We start from the raw sequence: 19204 nt of genomic DNA, 5'->3' as shown, positions 1-19204 counted from the left end.
AGAAGTTACAAATGCATATTCCTATCTTTATCTACACACTACCTAATCTAGGTGCAATTTTCTAAGTTCGTAAAACTATGAAAAACTATGAAAAGCATCAAAAACCTACGCATATAGCATATCTATCTAATAGTGCAAAAACTCTATTTAACTAGCGTAAAAGTTCTATCTTACTGTGCATAAAAATTCTATCTTGTTATGTGAAAAACTATATCTTAACATATGTAAAAAACTTTATCTTATTTGCGCAAAATTCATACCAAAAATTATAAACAGTACTCTATTTTGGTTGTGTCTAAACTCTCTCACTAGGCCTGAAGCTCTGTACTTCTACACTAACAACTAGGCACTTAGGGCATGTGAAGCTTAAAACTGAGGCTTAGATTTCTACTTTATGCATATATGGCTTTATATATTCTAATTTTTCTAAAGGTTTTAATTTAATCCCTTCACATTTCACTCCCTGTGGAGGACCCATGGAAACATGGATTCCAACAGATAACACCAGAAGAAAACTCCTATTTAAATGTATTTTAGCAAAAGGATTAAAATGTATTTAAAAGCAAATCTACTGAGATTTACAACTAACAGCTTTCACCTTGCATACATTTCAGTAAGAGCAGAGAAAAAGATTCTACTTATATGAGTAAATTTAAAAGACTGCCAGCATTGCACGGGATTTGTTCCATTACAACTCTTAAAGTTCTGACTGGGTTTCATTCCCATCCACATTTGTAGAATCTGTGCGATCCTGACCTCCCTTGAATTTGATGCCCTTGCCCCTGTTGGTGTTCACGTACTTGTGTATCATGCTGTAATACTGCTCATGTGAATTAATGGTATACGGGTTTGAAATCTTCTGCCAGTCTTCATTGCTGGGAGTACAAAATGGTTCTGGATCAGCGGTTTCAAAAAAGCAAGTTGTATTCCTTTCTGCCAGCTGGGTTGCATGTTCTTTGGCTTTGATCTCAAAGAGTTCCTGTTCTTTTTTTGAGTAAATTTCCCAGAATCTGAGCTGAAGATAGCTGACCGGGGAGCAACAGTGCCTGACACATGTTGAAATCAGTACCATAGTTATGATGCTGGCTATCAGGAACCATCCTATCAGCTTGGAAAAAGGATACAGAGGTTAATGGTGGTTTTGCATGGTCATATGTTTCATATGAAGAAATATGAAAACTGTAAGCAAAGACACCCCAGAGTGCACATAACTGTCTGCTTGCTGCCAAAGAGAGGGTCCCATGCATGCAATTCAGCCAGACACACAGAGCTTCTGTATTCCTCATCTGATCTCGTCAGATTGAGGATCAATACAAAAACAGGGAAGATGGACAGAAGTTAATTAACTTTTTTTTATTTATTCAGTTATATCCAGCTTTCTGAACTTTTAAGGCAAGATACTGACCACCAGTTTCTGCAGTTGTGGTCACATTTATACTACAGAGGCTGCAGAATCCCTCTGTCTGCTTCATGCTGCAAATCAGAGCTCCTGCTGGCTTTGTCCTCATGGAGTGTAGCTACTCTCCCTGATGTCTGAGTCTGCAAAAGCAGCTACTTTTTGCACAACACAGAGGAAAGGTTGTGTCCTGTATGTTTTGTAGGCAGGACACAGATGTGGCTATTGCCTATGGGAATTCATTCTTGTTTTCCACCTGATTTTAACATCCTTAGACGAGTCTTAGAAGTCCCATCAAAACCAAGTGTCCTAGTAGATGCTGTAGTAGATCCTAGTAGATCCCTCCTCTACCCAGGGGTACTCAGCTGGAAGCTCCAGGCAGAGATCTTGCAACGTGCCCTTTTACCTCAGGATGACTTTTTCATCAAATGAAAGAGTATCGAATGCTGAACAAGAAGGAGTTTGTGTTCTTTTTTGTCCTTAATTTTGTTGAAAGTAGACTGGATATTAAAAACAGTGGTCAGTAATAAAAATGCACCCACATTCTTCTATTTTTGTTTGACTGGATATTTCTTTGATTGCACAGCAATGTCAGGAATCAAGTCTTCCTTGATTTTGCTCCTTTCTTACCCTATCTAAAATCAATGGTATAGAGTTTGGCCCTTTCCAGCCTTTTTCTTGGAGAAGCAGCATGGTAAGTATTTACCAAATAAACCACATTTTTATTTTAATAGGCATTTGTACTAAACAGGAATACACAAAAATCCAAGTAATTATAAACTCCTATAAACTTAACTCCTATAACCAACTCTTAATGTTTTCCTGAGAAAAAGTTATGAAACTTGTTTTTCCTGCTGGAGTTAAGACAAAATCCCCACAAATGTAGAAACAAAACCTGGAGTGCTGCCGAAGAAGCAAACAAAAAACAGTGCAGAACTGTTACAGTTTTGGTCATGCAGTTTGCCTTAAGAACAAGAATCTTTAACAAGTCAGATATATAATTTAACTATTCTTGTATGTCTTGGGTTGAAAAATGTAACAAAAAAAGTGTATTCTATTTTCATTTGTTGAAACTGGTTGGGAGGTACTGTTCTTTATCTCTTGTAACTCTAGGAGGGGGAAGAGAGCTGAGGCCTTCTGTTAATGGGACACCTGATAACACCAGATATGGCAGTGCCTTTTTATCTCCTCCTCCACCCATCCTCCTCCGAGGGACATCACCTGTGAATGGGCCATTTAAGGCCTCTCACATGACTGATAACAGTACCTCATTCCATTATGAGATGCTCCACCCAGTGGGAGGAGCCAAAGCCTTTCCACCGGCATAAAACCTGCGATCCCAAACACCAAGGCAGCCTGTTTCCACTGGATTCCCAGAGAAAGACTGGACGCTTTTCCTGAGGATTTCTCTACTGCAATAGAGCCACATCTGTCACTCCAGGAGCACTTATTTTGGACTGCTTCTAACACGCTGACTAACAGGGTGTCAGGTTTGTGCTCTGACTCTGCCAGTGGTCCTTTGTACTATTGCATTTTTTTTTACCTTTTTTTGGTGTTTGTTTCTTCTTTCTCTATTAAATTGTGTTTCTGACTTGAAGTCTCGCTACTTTTGCTCTCAAACCGGTATACTGAAGAATGAAAGTGTGAAATTATTAAGATTTTTAAGCACTGACATTTATAGTCAAACAAGCTGTTCTTATTTGTTTCACTTTCCACATCTCCTTTTAACCACTGTGTTGCAAGGAGACATCAGCTTCCCCAATGTTAGTGTTCTCAGCTTTCCCTCAACTAATGCCTGTTTGCAGAAGGTTGAGGTATTCAGAGACATTAAAATGGAACATGAGAGGAACTCACACCATGTCTAAGTTAATTGAGAAGAAAATTTTCTGTGAAAAGTGTCATTCTCTAGGCTGGTTCCTTGCCCATGAGGTTTTGTAAATGACAGTGCCAAACCATTACCATGTAAACATGCAAACCCAGAAAGTATCATAAAAATACACCAATTGCTTTTCTGTTACTGCTTTTTTGATGATGAATTTTTGGTAGCTGTGTGCTTTTAGCACATGATATTATATAACAGAAGAGACAAGGACAGCTTTACAGTCCCCAGCAGGCACCACTACACATTGAGCAGCCAGGGTTGAAGCTCAGAGTGGGAGAAGAGCAGTGAGGCTTTACCTGGGACTGTGCCTGAAGGCTGAGTCGTCCACTTGTAAAATTTGCTGATAATTCCTCATCACAAGGCACTTTGAGCAGCTGGTTTCGGCAGTCAGCTCCAGTGTCTTTACAGAAGAACCTCTCCAGCAGACTGCTCCCACTGGCTGCACACTCGTAGAAGTTGGCTCCGAGCAGGGCCACCGCTATCCAGGTGAGCGGGGCCACCGAGGCTTTGGCTGTCATCGGCACCAGCACCTGGCAGAAGTGGGCACAGGCTTCCCAGGTACTGCAGTGGGGATGCTTCTCCTGAGAGCACATGCCTGTCAACAGGTGCCATGTACTGGGATTCACCATGAAGCCGAGCAGAAAGAGGACACAGGCAGGTACTAAGAGGAAGGAACAACCATACAGCATGTTCCCAGAATTGCAGGGACACTGGAACACCACGGATGAGAAGATCCGCTCGCTGGCAACTGTCAGCAGGGACACAGTGCTGCAACCCAGAATGGTCTGGTGGCGGATGCAGAAATCCACTACCTTTTGTAGCTCATTCATATTTCTGCCTCTCCTTTCTTTGAGAAGAGCAAAATCTCTGTCAGAAAAGAAGAGAGACAAGTGTCCTGCAGCTCCCACAGCTTAGAGAGGCTTGTTAGGCTTTCAGTTTCTCTTGGTGGTGATGTGGTAAGGCACAGAAACAGCTCTTCATAGAGGAAATAAGTCACTGCACAGTCAAGCAGAGACCACATCAGAAAAGCACTCCAGTTATCAACAGCAAAACAATGAGGAGATTTGTTCCTATAAAAGTAATTTGTGTTTGCCCACATGTGGATTGTAACTAGCAGTGGCTTAAACCTCATCATCTTTTCAGTGAGGCATCAGATTCAAAGTGGGAATAAAATGTGAGATAAACCACCCAAAACCATATACAGGTTTTTATCCTGCCCTACTTTTAGCTCTACAATATGTCTTTTTTTATGGAATAAAATTCAAGTATAGTCATAGTCATGTCATTTTTTCAAGATAATCAATCTATATTTTTCAAGTATTTATGTTGGAAATTATTTAACTCTTACTTCTTTTTTTTTTTTTTCTTTAAAGTACATTAAGTGATGGATTTATTTGTCTTTGCCAAAGGGAAGAATAGCTGAACCTTGTTGCAGCTGAACCTTGTTGAGGATTTGAGTCTTGCTGGGCAGGGCCTGCTAAGCTAAAAAAAAAAAAAAAAAAAAAAAAAGGTTGTTTTGGAGGTCAGGGATTTGAAAATTCCCAGTTCCCATTTCAGCTTTTTGGGCAGCTGAGAGGATGGCACAGAGGCTCCAGAGCAGGCAACGCTGGTTCAGGTGGCTGCCGGGCTCACAGCAGATTTGCCGTTCTCAGTGCTGAGCTGCTGCAGAGGAAGATGTGCTGCTAAATGAAACTGTTAAACTTTAACCAATGATTTATGTTTTTTAACATGATTTTTACTGGAAAGATTCAAGGATGTTTGTGTGGATGGGGTGTTTTTCTACATATCGGTAACGTAGCAAGATGGCATGATTTACTGGGAGTACTTGGTTAAGTCATAAATTTAACATGCTTTTGCTCATGTTAAAGACAAACTTTGAATCTTATCTGTAGCAGACTTAGCTGTAATTACTATATGAAACTGCAGTCTCAGCTTTACCAGTTGGTTGCTTTTTATTTCATAGTTTTAACAAGGTAATTTTATTGTTAGTATTTTTGGAATAGCTATATAATAATTCAAGTATAATTATTTTTCCTTGCCTTATTTAAATTAAAATTAGACTTAATATCAAAACAGTTTAAGTATATTGACAGACCACAAATATAGTAAACAGTAGCTTAATTTTTAGAATAATTTAAACCCTTGATTTTGTAACTGTTTGTATGCAAATGTCAGTTTTACATTCCCACTAACCGAACCAAGTTATTTAACTAAATTCTTATTGTTTTACTTTTTAATATTTATATCCCATTACTTTTGTTAAGCCAAACTCAAATTTGTTGTACAGGCAATTTTAAAAAGCTGCAGCAGTTTAATCGCTTTGATAAATTTATGTTGCTGCTATGTCAGTACAATTGTTTACTTGCACATTGTTTACCTTGATGTTTAATTGTTACATGACAATTTTTTAGTCCTTTTTTGTAATAATACAGTTTAAATAAGTTAATTCCTGTTAAGAATAATTGCTGTTTATTTTTAATGGTGTTAACTGTAAGTTTTGTTGAAATATACTTGTTTAAATGATAAGATATAAATCTTTTGCTATACAAATGAATGACATAAAGCCTAAATGAATTTTTGTTAAAATGTATTCATTTAAATTATGAGCTACCACTATTTTGCTATAGACATAAGAATAATTTTTACTGTTTTATTTTTCATAGGTAGCATTGAAAAATGAGTAACAATTTTATATGATGATTGTTATTAGTTGTAAGCTGTTTAATGCCTTTTTTTGCTTTATTATTGCTTAGTTAAACATAAGTAACAAAGCCAGTTGCTTTACAAACCTTTACATACTGTTGTATAACTATCTCCAAGACATGCATTATTTTAAGAAACTTTCCTAACTACTATCACGGAGAAGTTTTTAAAATGTATTAGGGAGACTCTTCCAGTTAAGGCCTGGACCCTGGGCCAAGTCCTAGCCTTAGCTAGACAAGAAGTATGCCAAAACCCCCAGTTTTTTTGCAAAAACTCCAGGGGTTTTCTGCACCCATACTGTAATCAAGTCATTTTGACTTGCTAAATTGATAGCTATAATAGCTAGAAGCTCTTTTAAAGTGAACTTGGAAATCTTACGCAGAAATGGTTCTCCAAGCCCTCACCTTGAAATGAGGCTTATTAGCTATTGCAGACTCTGGGTAATGGTACAGTATTTAAGGAATTGATAATGCATTGTTTGAAATCAATATTTTTTTCTCTTATGTACTACTAATTGCATATATTATTAGATTTATTTTTACTTAGTGTAAGTTTATTTTTTTGTCACATATTCTTTTGCTTTTTATGTTGCCTTCATGTTCATGATGAGAGACATACATATTGTTAAAAAGCAAACGAGAGGGGAGTATGGCTCTTTAAGAACCTTTACATTAATATTGACACTAAAAATACTGAAATCAAACAAAATCAAATCTGATCCCTACCAGAGTGATACTGCTTTAAAGATTTGCATGTACAGAGGCAATTTTTAAAAGTTTCTATGTCAAGATTTTTAACCGAGTGTACAATGATTAGGCCTAGCTAATTTACTAACCTAGGGAGAAGGTATGCATGTGTTTTATCACCAATAGGGCAGTTACCTGCTCATCTGGACAAACACCAGTTGCCTCCAAGAAAATGAGGCCTACAGAAAAGAAAAATTATTTAATTGCCATCCAGCCCTCGTGACCAAGACAGGAAAAGAAGTAGGACTACCAGGACATGGATGTGAAGATTTTGAAGGCTTGTGTTGCAAGAACCTATGTGACCACTCTTAATCTACCCATGCTACAGGCCTTTAGAGATTGTGTCACCAAACTAAGAACTATAGATGATAGAGACTGGCTTGGACATCCTTAAGAGATGAGGGCTTATTAGCTGGCTTAAACATTTACTTAAAACAGGAATTTACATTTTAGCCGTACTATTGTTTATGATGATTTATTTGGCATATGTTTTACAATGTGTTTAGAGACTGATTAAGAAGTCCACAAAAGAGAGTTTACTGGTGGAAAAAAGAAGAGAGAAATGTGGGAAAAGAGCTAAGAAGGAGGACTCAAAGTACTGCTGAATTCATTACAGAAGCAGATGTGCTAGGGGGCAACAACTCCCGGCAAGTCGAGGCAAGACCATGAAGGAGGAAGAGTATGTATGTATGCAAGACAGTACAGGCCTGTACAAGTCTGTGCTAGCCCATAGTTTAGCAATGTTACTAAGAAACATAGATGTGGTTGTTATTGTTTAAACAAGTAGTTATTTTTAGCCCAGGCTTGAGAGGTATGTAAACCAGCAGTGTGTTCAATAAAATTGACTTCATGATGCAAGCCATGGAGACCTCGTCTCTTCAATCACCTGACAATCCATGTTGCCACCTGAACTGTTCTCTAGAATTCAGGTATCATTTTTTACAGGAGAGGAAAGAGGAAGTGTACCAGATTTCCAGAGCATTGAAGATGCAACTGAATCACAGTTGCCTACAAAGAGATACTGACATTTGTTTTATATTTCCTTGAAATAATTTCTGGATGTTTTTTATCATCCATGAATCTATACTTTAAGAAGATATACATTATAATAAAAAGCTCTTCAGTCCTTGGGCGATAACCTCAGCAAGCTATCAGTGTATATATGAAAGTAGTATTTGGTTTCTGTCCTAGGTTACAGTGTAAGATGTGCCCAAAATTTGTATTCTATCACCATCTTCAGGAGCTGTTGGAAGCAGGTGGGGCAGTGTTTCCCTTGCCCTCCCTTGGGACTATCTTCTGTTAATGGGCCATCAAGGCCTCACTCCATGACTCACAGGTAACTCCCTCTGGAGCCATCTCTGTTTAATGGGCAATCAAGGACCCTGCAGGACTCATAGAATGATATCAGCCCACAGTGAGATGCTCCACCCAGGGGGAGGAGCCAAGCATTCCCACCTGGATACAATCTGGTATTTGGGACAGCACAGTAGGCCTTACCCACTGGATTCCCAGAGGACAAGAGCTACCAGATCTTTCTACAGGATCACTGCTTCAACAAGACTGCTTCATCTGGACTGCTACCACCACCCTAACTAACAGGGTGTCGGGTTGTATTCTGACTCTGTCGGAGGTCTTTTGTACTATTGCTTTTAATTTTTTTTATTTTACTATTTTTCTCTCCTATTAAATTGTATTTCTGACTTGGAGTCTCTCACTGGTTTTGCTTTCAAACGAGCACAGATTCACTTGGAACACCATTTCTTCTATACTAAATTAGACATGCCATTTTGCTTTCTGATCAGGCAGATTAAGAAAGTATCTCTTCAATTCTTCAAAGCAGCTGTTCATTTGTAAATATCAAGAATAACATTGCATTACTGGTAAGTATTGCTCCCTTGATGTTTACTTAGAGGCCGCTAGAGAGAGAGGTTAGTAAATTGTGAAATGAGAATTCACCAAAAAGTGTTAGCACATGCCCCATCAGTGGAAGCATTCCAGGGCATATTGGATGAGGTTTTAAGCAGCCTTGTCTTGTGGAAATTGTCCCTGCCATGGCAGGAGGGTTGGAACTGGATCATCTTTGAGCACCCTTCTGGCACAAGCCTTGGATGATTCTGTGCTTCTCTGTCAGCATGGCAGAAAAACCAGACACAATGTGAAATTGCTGCAAGGACACATCCTGACAAAGACAGGGACATGGGATGACTCCAAGAGCCACTGGTTGAACAAGAGAGGCAAAGGACCAGAGGCAACTCTCTGGAACAGATTATGAGCACACAGGGGAAAGACAGAGCTCAAGAAACCCTGCTACTCCTCTTTCTGAGCCTAATTTTAGTAGTCTTTTATTTTTCTATAATAAAATACAATTTCAGGAAGAAGTTTCTTGGAAAAAGGGAGGGGAGCTCTGCATGAAAAAGGATTAACCCTCCTCCAAGAAAACATGTTTGCAGTAAATATTCACAGAGTGGAGGATGAGGGGAGACCACCCGAATTGTGAAGTGGGGGAGCAGCTGTGCTGGCAGGCAAGTGGGGTGCAGGAGTGGGCAGGGTGAGCCCAGCTGGTGGCAGCTTTGGGAGCTGGGGGCAGCCAAAGGGGGTTCATGGGTGTGAGGAGCCTTGGGGCCAGGGAGTTATAGAGCCCCCGTTCACTCAGAGCTCTCTTCTCCCAGGGCAGCTCTTTCTTGCCCTCTAAATAAACACTTGTTTGTGAGTTGCCACATAGAGAACATCATAACTTGTTAGTAATTGCCACAACGACTGGAAAGCATTATACAGCAAGTATTCTGAAAAACAGTTTTCTGTTAAAGGACCCAGAGTTGTACTTTAATGGTTGTTTTTACATTGATTTGCATTAAATGTCATGTCTCCCAAGGGGGATGGGAACAATGTGAGAATTTTAATGATGGACATTCGTAGAACAAAATATTATTTTTTTAATTTGAAACATCTTTCTACTTTGAAATATTTTTTATGAAAATGAAGAGGTGAGCTGACAACAAGTGGACTTGTTTATAAATTTTCCTTTCTCCTTGACATTTTAACTTCTACCCTTGCATTTGCAGAAGAATGATTCTCAGACATTTTCTAAGTGGCAAAAGCTGTAGTTTGAACTAGTTCTGTGGTTCCATTAAAGGCATGATACTGGTCATAAATGCAGCTCGTGTAAGTGTGTGTAAGCACACTGAAGGGCTTTATCAGTACATAATGTGCAGATCTTGTTTTAGGGATATTAGTAAGTCCTTACAGTAGGTTATTTTAATTTTATTTTTCTGGAACTTTTTCTACTTGTTCAGAATAGCCAAAGACTGGTTTTGTTTTCCTCCCAGTCCTGCTCTTTCCAGCTGTTACATCCAGGGCCCATCCTGTCCTAAATTCCTTTCCGTAGTCTTATAAAGCTCAACTCCTCTTCATATTAATTCTCTAATGTCTTGCACATTCATGGTTGCAATGGAAAAGAGCACCTCTGCACTGCTTTTCTGTTTATGAGAACTGGACTTGCTTCTTCATCTGAGAGATGTGAGCTACATTTCCTCCGTTCAGAAAGACACATGGATAGTGAGGCTTTTTATTCTAGGAAAATTCTTGTCATGCCTTTTGTCCCATTCCAGGTGAAATCAATGCTTAACATGTTGGAGGTGCTGTCCACCAGCAGATCTGCACCTACTCTCCAGCTGGATTGACTTCCCCCAGAGGCCCATTGCATCACTTTGTGCAAGTGAGGAAGTTATTGTGACTTTATGGTGGAACCATCCTTCTTACAAGTTTAGGAAGCGTCACACAGCTCAGTGGCACCACATAAATCATTAGTAGTACTAATACTTAGGAGAACAGCAGCTGAAGAAGTAGCACTGTGCCTGTGCCTGCACATCTTACAAGCATTTGCATACATTATACAGCTATTTTAAGGCATTACATTTATTAGCAGGTTTTGGCTGAAAATGAATTTTAACAGGCAGGAAGGAAACAGGTCGGGAAAACCAAGCATGGCTCTGAAGAAGGCTCTTACAGCTGAGCTCTGGAACAGAGTCACTTAAGCCATGTCACTAATTGTCCCTTGCCATTATTTACTGCTGCTCTTTTAACACTATGGGTCCACTACAGGTCTCCTTTCTGTATGGGGAAGGTCCCCTGTCCCAGTCCAGATGTCCCATAGCCACCAGCTGCACGAGGGTTTTACAGTCTATATGAGCCATAAACAAATCTGTGTGATTCTTTAACACTGCTTGCAGATTAAGTGACAAATATTTGCTGAACTTATAAGAAAGTATCCTATAAAAGCATAGGATTAGAAAGGTAGAATTTGTTGTGTTTTATGATGAAATTAAGTAGCCTTTGTGATGCAGATTATAGTTAAGACTAATCAGGCAAATCACCCTGGGTAGTTAACTAGCCACTTCTTAGAAAGAAAAGCTCCGCCTTATTTTTTTTACTTTGAAAAATTATATACCATAAAATTACTTTGCAAATTTACGTGCATTAAACCCAAACTATTTCTATACTTTTATTACAGATATTTTGTATTCCGTGTGTCCTTGCTTTCTTCAGGTTATACCATCACATTTTGCTGCCTTGGAATTGCTGAATAGCTGAGTTCATGGAGTCTAGAATCATAGAATGGTCTTGGTTGGAAGAGAGCTGAAAGATTGCCTAGTTCCAACCCTCCTGCCTTGTGCTGGGAACCTTCCACTAGACCAGGGCACTGAGGGCCCCATCCAGTCTGGTCTTGAACACTTCCAGAGATGGGACAGAATCTCTCTGGATGACCTGTTCCTGAGCCTCACCACCTCCACAGTAAAAAATTTCTTCTTGATATCTAATCTAAATCTGCCTTCTTTCATCTTAAGGACATTCCCCCTTGTTCTAAGATTTGATCGGTTCCACTCTGGTGTGCGTGTCCTAATGGTGGCTGGTCATGTGCTATAAAACATGCTCTGTACTTTTCCATTCAGTTTATCCTTCTGTCTCTTTTTAAATTTGAACAAATCAACTAGTTCTTCAGTTCAAGATAGTACACCACTGTCTGTAGTTTCCCTTCTCAGGATCCTTTGCTGCCAAAATTTTGTTTCTTATAGAATTTTTTCTAACAGTAGTGCAACCCAAGAATTGAGACTCTATCCTTTTCAAAGTTGTCAAAGAATTGAAGTTTCTGGCTTCTGATCCTCAACCTCCCTTGCTCATATATTTTTGCTGATCAATCTAATCCTTAGCTACAGAATACCCAAGCTGTTTCAGCTCACCACAACTGTACAAGCTGTGTTAGGCTCTACAGTAACCATGTCTTGCTTGTATTAAAGGCTGAACTCTATTACACTCAACAGCACTTGTGCGTGCACTTTCCATTTTTTTTTTCAATGGGAAGACATGATTCAAAAGGAAAGAATTATATGTGGGACATAAGGAGAAAATATTACCAGTTGCCTATATTTTATGTTAGTAGTAACTTTCAAAGTCTCTTGATCTGCCCTCATTTATTCTGTGATGTTCAAACACTCCATCATCATTGTAATTTTATTTGCCTGGCATTCTGCAGCTGTAATTTATAGTATTATTGAACATCTTCTATTCCTCTAGCTTCCCTAAAGGCAGAGTTCTTCAAGTGCCCTCCCAGGGACTCTGGTCCTCTGCCCATTTTCCCATTGCTACCAAGCTGCAGTTGGGTCCACCAGAGGAAACTCCATGACAAACTTAATAAGTGAAAGAATACAATTACTTTACTTGATCAACAAAGGTTTATGCCATATAAAAAAGGACAAGTAGTGAATACAGTTCTAGACTACAATTAATAGTAAAGGTCTACTACAAATGCTGTAGCATCTTTACTAGATCATGGAGAAACCTGGCCTTCCATAGCATGTCCCAAAGAGTTCAATCTCTCATCCCAAGGACAATCCTGTTCTTTAGGGATAAAAAGAAATGCATAAGTTGATCTTCTATTGCCTCTTGCTACAGGGCAAATTCATCTAGCTTACTCTCACAGCAGTGTGGCAGTGTAGGAAGTTTCCATGCCCCAACACTCCTCAAGCTTTCTTCACTGGCATTTCCTGGGCATATCCAATGGACCCAGTTTTCCTGGCATTCCTTGTGTCCTATGTCACAGTTTTAATGAAGGTGAAGTGGGAAACCAGGGGGTTTTATACTCATGATTTTAGAAGTGTTCCACCTCCTTGGATGCCTTCCAACTGGAAGTAGGTACGAAGCTAGACTAAGTATGGAATGTTTGGTGAAAAAATGTATGTCAATGTTTTCAGTCATAAACTCATGTATACTTGTTATGGATTATTGTTCATGGTAAAAAAATCCTGGAGGCTGGAGTGGGACAGATTTCCTTTTGATTGTCACAGGGTCAGTTAGGAAACCAGTAAAATCATTGATGGTTTTGGACACAAGTCAAAAGAGAAAAAGGTCACAACATCATGCTAAATGTCTTATACAATAAAGCATTTCAGCTATCAATTCTTCTCTGCATCTGTAGGAGATTCAGGGACGGTCAAAAGATATCTCTGGAGTCTGGGCAGCTCTTGAAACACGCGGTTGATTGCAGAGGGTCGTGAGTACAAGAGCTCTGCTTAAAGCTGCCAGCCACAGCTAGAAGCGTGCCCAAGAGAGATAGAGCGAGAGAGAGAGAGAAGGAGAAAGATGAAGAAGATGCCTAACTTCTTGTTACATTACATTATATCTCTTTTTATCTTGAATATGCTAATTTACAATCATCCAACCAGTAAAAGACACAAATCCTATAGAACATACAGGCTGTTAGAAGTACTACATTACCATATCATGTTATATTTCAAATTCCAAAAGCTAGTTTCTAGACTCCTTTTTTCTTCCCTGCCATGTCGGCAGGGTCTCCCCAACCTTTGGACCCTTGGCATCCCTTTATTTTCCAAGGGTATTGTTCAATCAAGAGGGATTCTCCTTTATCCGGCTAAACCATTGTTTTCCAGTTGTTCAGTAACTAATGGCTTGGCATCTTACATCTCAAAGTTCACCTTCATTTCTACTTCAATTATAGGTTTCATATTCTTAAAATCTTTTGCTAAGCAATCATATTTATAAGGCTTTTCTATTCCATCCTTCCCAACATCTCCCCCTTTCGGATGAACAACTAAGATACTAGGAACTGTCTTACTCATCATTTTTTGCACACACTGGAGTATACAGAGTACTGTTTCTAATACTACAACTATTACTATTAGAATAATCAATCTTACTTTAAAGAGTTCTTTCAGCTAAGGTGTAAAGCTTTAACTATCAAACTGTTTAGCTAAGATTTAGTGAAAAAAGGCATGAAATTCAACAGTACATTAATTTGAGAGCTGTTAGAAAGTTTATTTGTATTTTATTTATGTCTTATTTGTAGTTTATGAAAACTTTTCTTGATTTAGGAGGGGGTATTCAATTTTTTTTATGCACCTTTTGCTTGTGTTTTTGTTTTTTAAATTTACTAATTTGTCAATCTGAAAAATTCAGCTAAATTGCAATAGTTTCAAAGCCTTTTGAACAGGACTGGGAAAGTTAGTATATATTTATATGTTTTTAAATATGTACAAATTCTTTTACTAACTCTCAGTATAAAATTTGTTGAGACAAACAATACTTTTAGTAATACAATTTTTTCAGTAAAAAGACAAAACTTAATTATGCAAAAATTAAATTCAATATTATGTACATTGCTTTAACTAATATTTGTTTTTTCACTAAGTTATTTGCACAGAAAATACAAACAAAATATTTAACAATTCAAGTAACTAGGGCAGCACTTCAAATTTCTTTGGTTTTCACGCAGTTCTTCTTATGTTGGTAGCAGTCTAGGAAAAGGAGTGGTTATTACATTTAGGTGTGATGTAGCTGTTTGCAGTTTCTTTGTTCTTTTCTTTATCTTGGATGCAGGGATGTTTGGCATTCCTAGAAGAGAGAAAAAGCAAAATATGCCTGAGAGGAACAGTTAATTACATTGACTTATTCAGGTAGAGTTTTAGTTTTTATTTTGTAAAATGTTTTTGCATTGCTGCCTAAAGCAGATTTCCCCCCCCCTTTCAATTTTTTTTTTAACTGAGATATATTTTGACATTTTCTTTTATAAACATTTAAATTAACTATCAACATATTTGTTTTTTTTCTTGGTGGACTTGTTTTGTCAGATCTTTTTTCTTTTTGGTATAAATTTAATCATAACTTTAAATCTTTCACCAACACATTAAAACTCACTTCAGGAATTAAAATATTCCTTATCCATATTCTGTTATCTTTTTTAACTATTACATTTTTCATAATAGGAACTTTAATTTTTTTTTCTGGTGCCACAACGTTTAAAGTACGGTAGATCATCTGACCTTCGCGGGGGGTTTTGTGACTCAGGAAGCTGCGGCGGGGGATTTCAATGGCTCGGTGTCACTTTCAAAGAATCAGCCTCGTACCTCAGGGCAGAGCAGCTCCCCGTTCTGAGTGTTGCTGCAGCTGCATTTGCCCATCTCGTACCTCCCCGTGCTCCCCCCGTTTGCGTCTGTTGAGGCTGGCTGAAGTAGTGCGGAGGGACACGGCGGCGGCGCGGCTGGCTGTACCTCGGCTGGCTGTACCGCGGCTGGCTGTACCTCGGCTGGCTGTACCTCGGCTGGCTGTACCGCGGCTGGCTGTACCGCGGCTGGCTGTACCTCGGCTGGCTGTACCTCGGCTGGCTGTAGCGCGGCTGGCTGTAGCGCGGCTGGCTGTACCTCGGCTGGCTGTACCTCGGCTGGCTGTAGCGCGGCTGGCTGTAGCGCGGCTGGCTGTACCTCGGCTGGCTGTACCGCGGCTGGCTGTACCGAGGCTGGCTGTACCGCGGTGGATGTACCGCGGTGGATTTAGGGGGGGCCGAGCGCGGGGTGCCCCGTGCAGGGACACACGTTGTGTTCGGCGGTTCGCGGCGGCGGCGGCGATTGGCTGGGCCGCGCGGAGGGACGTGGGAGCTGCTGCCGCTGCGGCGGCTGCGGCGGTGCCGGGGCGGGCGGGCACGGCAGCAGCGCCCGCTGTTGTGCACGGGGGGCCCGGAAACGGCGAGACCGCTGGAGCGGCAGGGGCGGGGGGCTGGGCTGCAGCGCTCAGCGGGGCCACGAGGTCCGGCGGAAAAGCGGAGGTCGTGCCGTGTTGCAGGCTGGCGGCGGGGCAGGGTGGTCTCCCAGCAGGAGCGGGGCCCGGCAGGGCGGCTGCTACGGGCTGCCCATCGCAGCAAACAGCTCTACCAGCGCCCTGCAAGCTGGGACCAGCTCCGCGGCAGCCATATCCCGGCGGGAGATACTATTAAAAAGTTTAACACCGACTGTGTTCCAAAAATCTCTGGTAAAGACGGTCAGCATTTGGGCAATTCATTAAAGTTCATGATAGGAGGTCTTTTAACTCTTGTTTTGGTGAGTTACTTGGGCTGGATTTTAGCAAATGTTTTAGTTGCTTATAAATATCTGTCTGGGGCAGAATCTTCTGTCCCATGATCAGACCGGTTTGTTGCTTACATCAGTGTCGTCGAGGCAGGCTCGTCCTTCAGAGCTCCGGGCAGGCGCTGCTCAGCGACGGCAGCCCGTGCTCGGGACATCGCGGGTGCGTCTCCGCACAGAGCTCCGGTTGGGCGCTGCTCAGCACCGCCACGCCGTGCTCAGCGGTGCCGCAGCAGAATCTTTACAGAGCTCCGGTTGGGCGCTGCTCAGCGTCGCCGCACCGTGCTCGGTCCTCGTAGAGCTCCAGTGAGGGGCTGCTTTAACAATACCACGCCGTGCTCAGGAGTGCCGCGGCCAAATCTTTACAGAGCTCTGGCTTTGCGCTGTCCAGCAGCGCTATTCCGTGCTCCAGACGTCTTTCAGGCGTCTAAAACCGGTCGGTTCAGTTACCGTCCACGGAGAAGTCTCCAACAGGTGGAAAAGCTGAATTGGCCTTCTACCACTTTGGGCGCCAATCTGTAGGAGATTCAGGGACGGTCACGAGATATCTGTGGAATCTGGGCAGCTCTTGAAACACGCGGTTGATTGCAGAGGGTCGTGAGTACAAGAGCTCTGCTTAAAGCTGCCAGCCAGAGCTAGAAGCGTGCCCAAGACAGATAGAACAAGAAGGAGAAAGAGAAGGAGAAAGATGAAGAAGATGCTTAACTTCTTGTTACATTACTTTATATCTCTTTTTATCTTGAATATGCTCATTTACAATCATCCAACTAGTAAAAGACACAAATCCTATAGAATCTACATACAGGCTGTTAGAAATACTACATTACCATATTGTGTTACATTTCAAACTCTAAAAGCTAGTTTCTAGACTCCTTTTTTCTTCCCTGCCATGTCGGCAGGGTCTCCCCAACCTTTGGACCCTTGGCATCCCTTTATTTTCCAAGGGTATTGTTCAATCAAGAGGGATTCTCCTTCAACTGGCTAAACCATTGTTTTCCAGTTGTTCAGTAACAGTTTGGCCTCTTACATCTCAAAGTTCGCCTTCATTTCTACTTCGATTATAGGTTTCATATTCTTAAAATCTTTTGCTAAGCAATCATATTTATAAGGCTTTTCTATTCCATCCTTCCCAACATTCATCCTAAATTTCTGGAAAATCATCATAAATGTTATCCACCCTTTATCAGCTTGAAGAACCTGGCAGGAAAGTAGCATCTGGGAAAAATGCTACGCATGCATTTTGATGAAGGAATGCCCTCACGTATGGTGTAGTTGGGTCCAGTCTCTTGCCTGCCTGAAGCAGGGAATAATTTTATTCCTTGAGAGGGTCCAGGGCTCTTACTTGAAGTGCTTTGACATTAGTTGTTTCAAAGTTGAACTCGTTTGGAAAACAGTCTCTACACTGATGACAGTACAGACATATCCAGCACTGGACTGCATAGGCCTTCTGCTGCAGAGAGCTCCTGGAGTCAGCTGCCAAGAAACGACAGAAAATGATATCTTGGTTTCATTAGCTCAGTCTGACTTACCAGCCTGAAGTTACCCTACAGATTTTAACAGACTAGCCAGAGCAAAGGGATTAAAGTTAGGCAAAAGTATTTATGATCCCAACTGAACCTTTTGCAGACCAAATAAATGTGAATGTAATGTCCTGGTGCAGAAATACAGCTACTTTCCAAACTTTATATGCTTTCAAACACTAAGAAAATGCTTTTCATCAGTGGAAAATACATAGATCAACAAAAAAATGCAATGTATTTCAGACATATATTTCTTCAGAATAAGCTTTGATCTTACAATTTTTAGGAAATGAAGTAATGTGCTCCTTTCCCTTTGCTTCCTTGAGTCACAATGATGGATATAGATAGACATTTTTTGGCTGGACTCAAAAAACTCATTGAAAAAATCTAAGAACCAGATTCCACTTCCACCCTCAAACATATACACCACTACCTGTGGGTTGAATTGCCATTCACTTTGTTCAGAATACAGTGAATTAACTTTAGACTAAATTAGACTGCAGTCGTGAAATGAAGCATGCATGACTGCACTGCATGTGCACTGCACTTCAAAGAGAAATTGAGTGAAGTCAGCAGGGTCTCAGATGAACACAGGAACCCATCCACATATACCCAGTTCTTGGATAGCCACTTTTTCAGGGTCCTGCCACCTGAGGCCTCAAACTGTTTATTTTTTGTGACACAGATACTTCTAGCCAACATCTGATTGCCCATGTCACATTACTGATGGCACAGAACTATGTGTTCTTCCATTTGTTTCAAAATCAAAATAAGTTACAGTCTTTGGTGACGAATGAGAGAGACAAGAATGGAAAAAAAGAGTGGAAACAGAACCAGTGGAGAGGGCCTTTTTAAAGGCTCTGGCCTGGAAAAGAATAATGAAGGATTCTTGTCATATCTAAAAGACAGCACAATTAAGGCTTAATTTGCTTCTTTAGTTGCCCAATCTGAATCAAAGTCACATCTGTGCAAGTGGAGTTCAAAGCAGCAAAAAATGACATTCACACACATCTAAATCCTTAACAGATGCAAACCAAGCACAGGTTGCAAAGCCCCTGGATGCACACTTTATGCTGAAATGGGTCTGGTCTCGCATTGAGGAGGGTCAGGCTGCTGCATTTCATTTACCTTTACAGTATCATTGCACACACCCCATTAATTTGAATGCTGGTGTGCTTTAAAAGCTGCTTTAAGACCTGGCTGTGAGCATTGACAGCTCTTGCAACCACCTCTTTCCCTTGGCACTGCTGGAACAGTGCAGGGAAGTGGAGTGTACATGACAGCTAATGTACAAAACCATACCATAATTGCTAATCTCTGCAGTTTCGTTTGACAGCTAGAAATCCCATGCTAGAACTTAGATGCCACACTACAAGGCAGACAAAGAATTGCAGGCACTTCTCAAGTCTTCTAGACTACAGGGTGGTTTTCTGGTTGTTCAAGGCAATAGCAAATTGACACAGGGGCAATGTGCATAGACATGAAATAAACTCCCAATTTTTTGGTGTTTCATGGCAAATAATAGTATCACCTAATATAAAAAAATAACA

The 19204-nt window shown here is 40.6% G+C and overlaps 2 protein-coding genes across 2 annotated transcripts; both read right to left on the bottom strand.

Moving 5' to 3' along the window:
* Positions 1-566: 566 nt before the first annotated feature.
* LOC134547723 (calcium homeostasis modulator protein 6-like) lies at positions 567-4630 on the bottom strand. Its single transcript, XM_063391852.1, has 2 exons — positions 3575-4630; positions 567-1108 (listed from the first exon to the last, which is right to left on the bottom strand). The coding sequence occupies exons 1-2, from the start codon at positions 4106-4108 to the stop codon at positions 698-700; spliced, it is 945 nt and encodes a 314-aa protein (XP_063247922.1). The 5' UTR covers positions 4109-4630; the 3' UTR covers positions 567-697.
* Positions 4631-13791: 9161 nt separating this feature from the next.
* LOC134547613 (uncharacterized) lies at positions 13792-16059 on the bottom strand. Its single transcript, XM_063391760.1, has 3 exons — positions 16024-16059; positions 15145-15941; positions 13792-14632 (listed from the first exon to the last, which is right to left on the bottom strand). Exons 1-3 carry the CDS (start codon positions 16057-16059, stop codon positions 14536-14538), a joined length of 930 nt encoding a protein of 309 aa, XP_063247830.1. The 3' UTR covers positions 13792-14535.
* Between the last annotated feature and the right edge of the window lie 3145 nt (positions 16060-19204).

Source organism: Prinia subflava, chromosome 2 (genome assembly GCF_021018805.1).
Source record: "Prinia subflava isolate CZ2003 ecotype Zambia chromosome 2, Cam_Psub_1.2, whole genome shotgun sequence".
NCBI classification, from domain to species: domain Eukaryota; kingdom Metazoa; phylum Chordata; class Aves; order Passeriformes; family Cisticolidae; genus Prinia; species Prinia subflava.
Note: the sequence above shows the minus strand (reverse complement) of the source record. Positions and strands in the feature narration are given on the sequence as shown.

Bases quoted from the DNA above. Each gene is read 5' to 3' on its own strand.
- LOC134547723 (XM_063391852.1), bottom strand. From the start codon at position 4,108: ATGAATGAGCTACAAAAGGTAGTGGATTTCTGCATCCGCCACCAGACC. The intron at 1,109-3,574 runs GTAAAGCCTCAC...CCTTTTTCCAAG, and splicing joins GCCTTCAGGCACAGTCCCAG to CTGATAGGATGGTTCCTGAT.
- LOC134547613 (XM_063391760.1), bottom strand. From the start codon at position 16,059: ATGCTGACCGTCTTTACCAGAGATTTTTGGAACACA. The intron at 15,942-16,023 runs GTCGGTGTTAAA...GGGCGCTGGTAG, and splicing joins CCAGAGATTTTTGGAACACA to AGCTGTTTGCTGCGATGGGC. The intron at 14,633-15,144 runs GTACGAGGCTGA...TCTCTCTTCTAG, and splicing joins GGGAGCTGCTCTGCCCTGAG to GAATGCCAAACATCCCTGCA.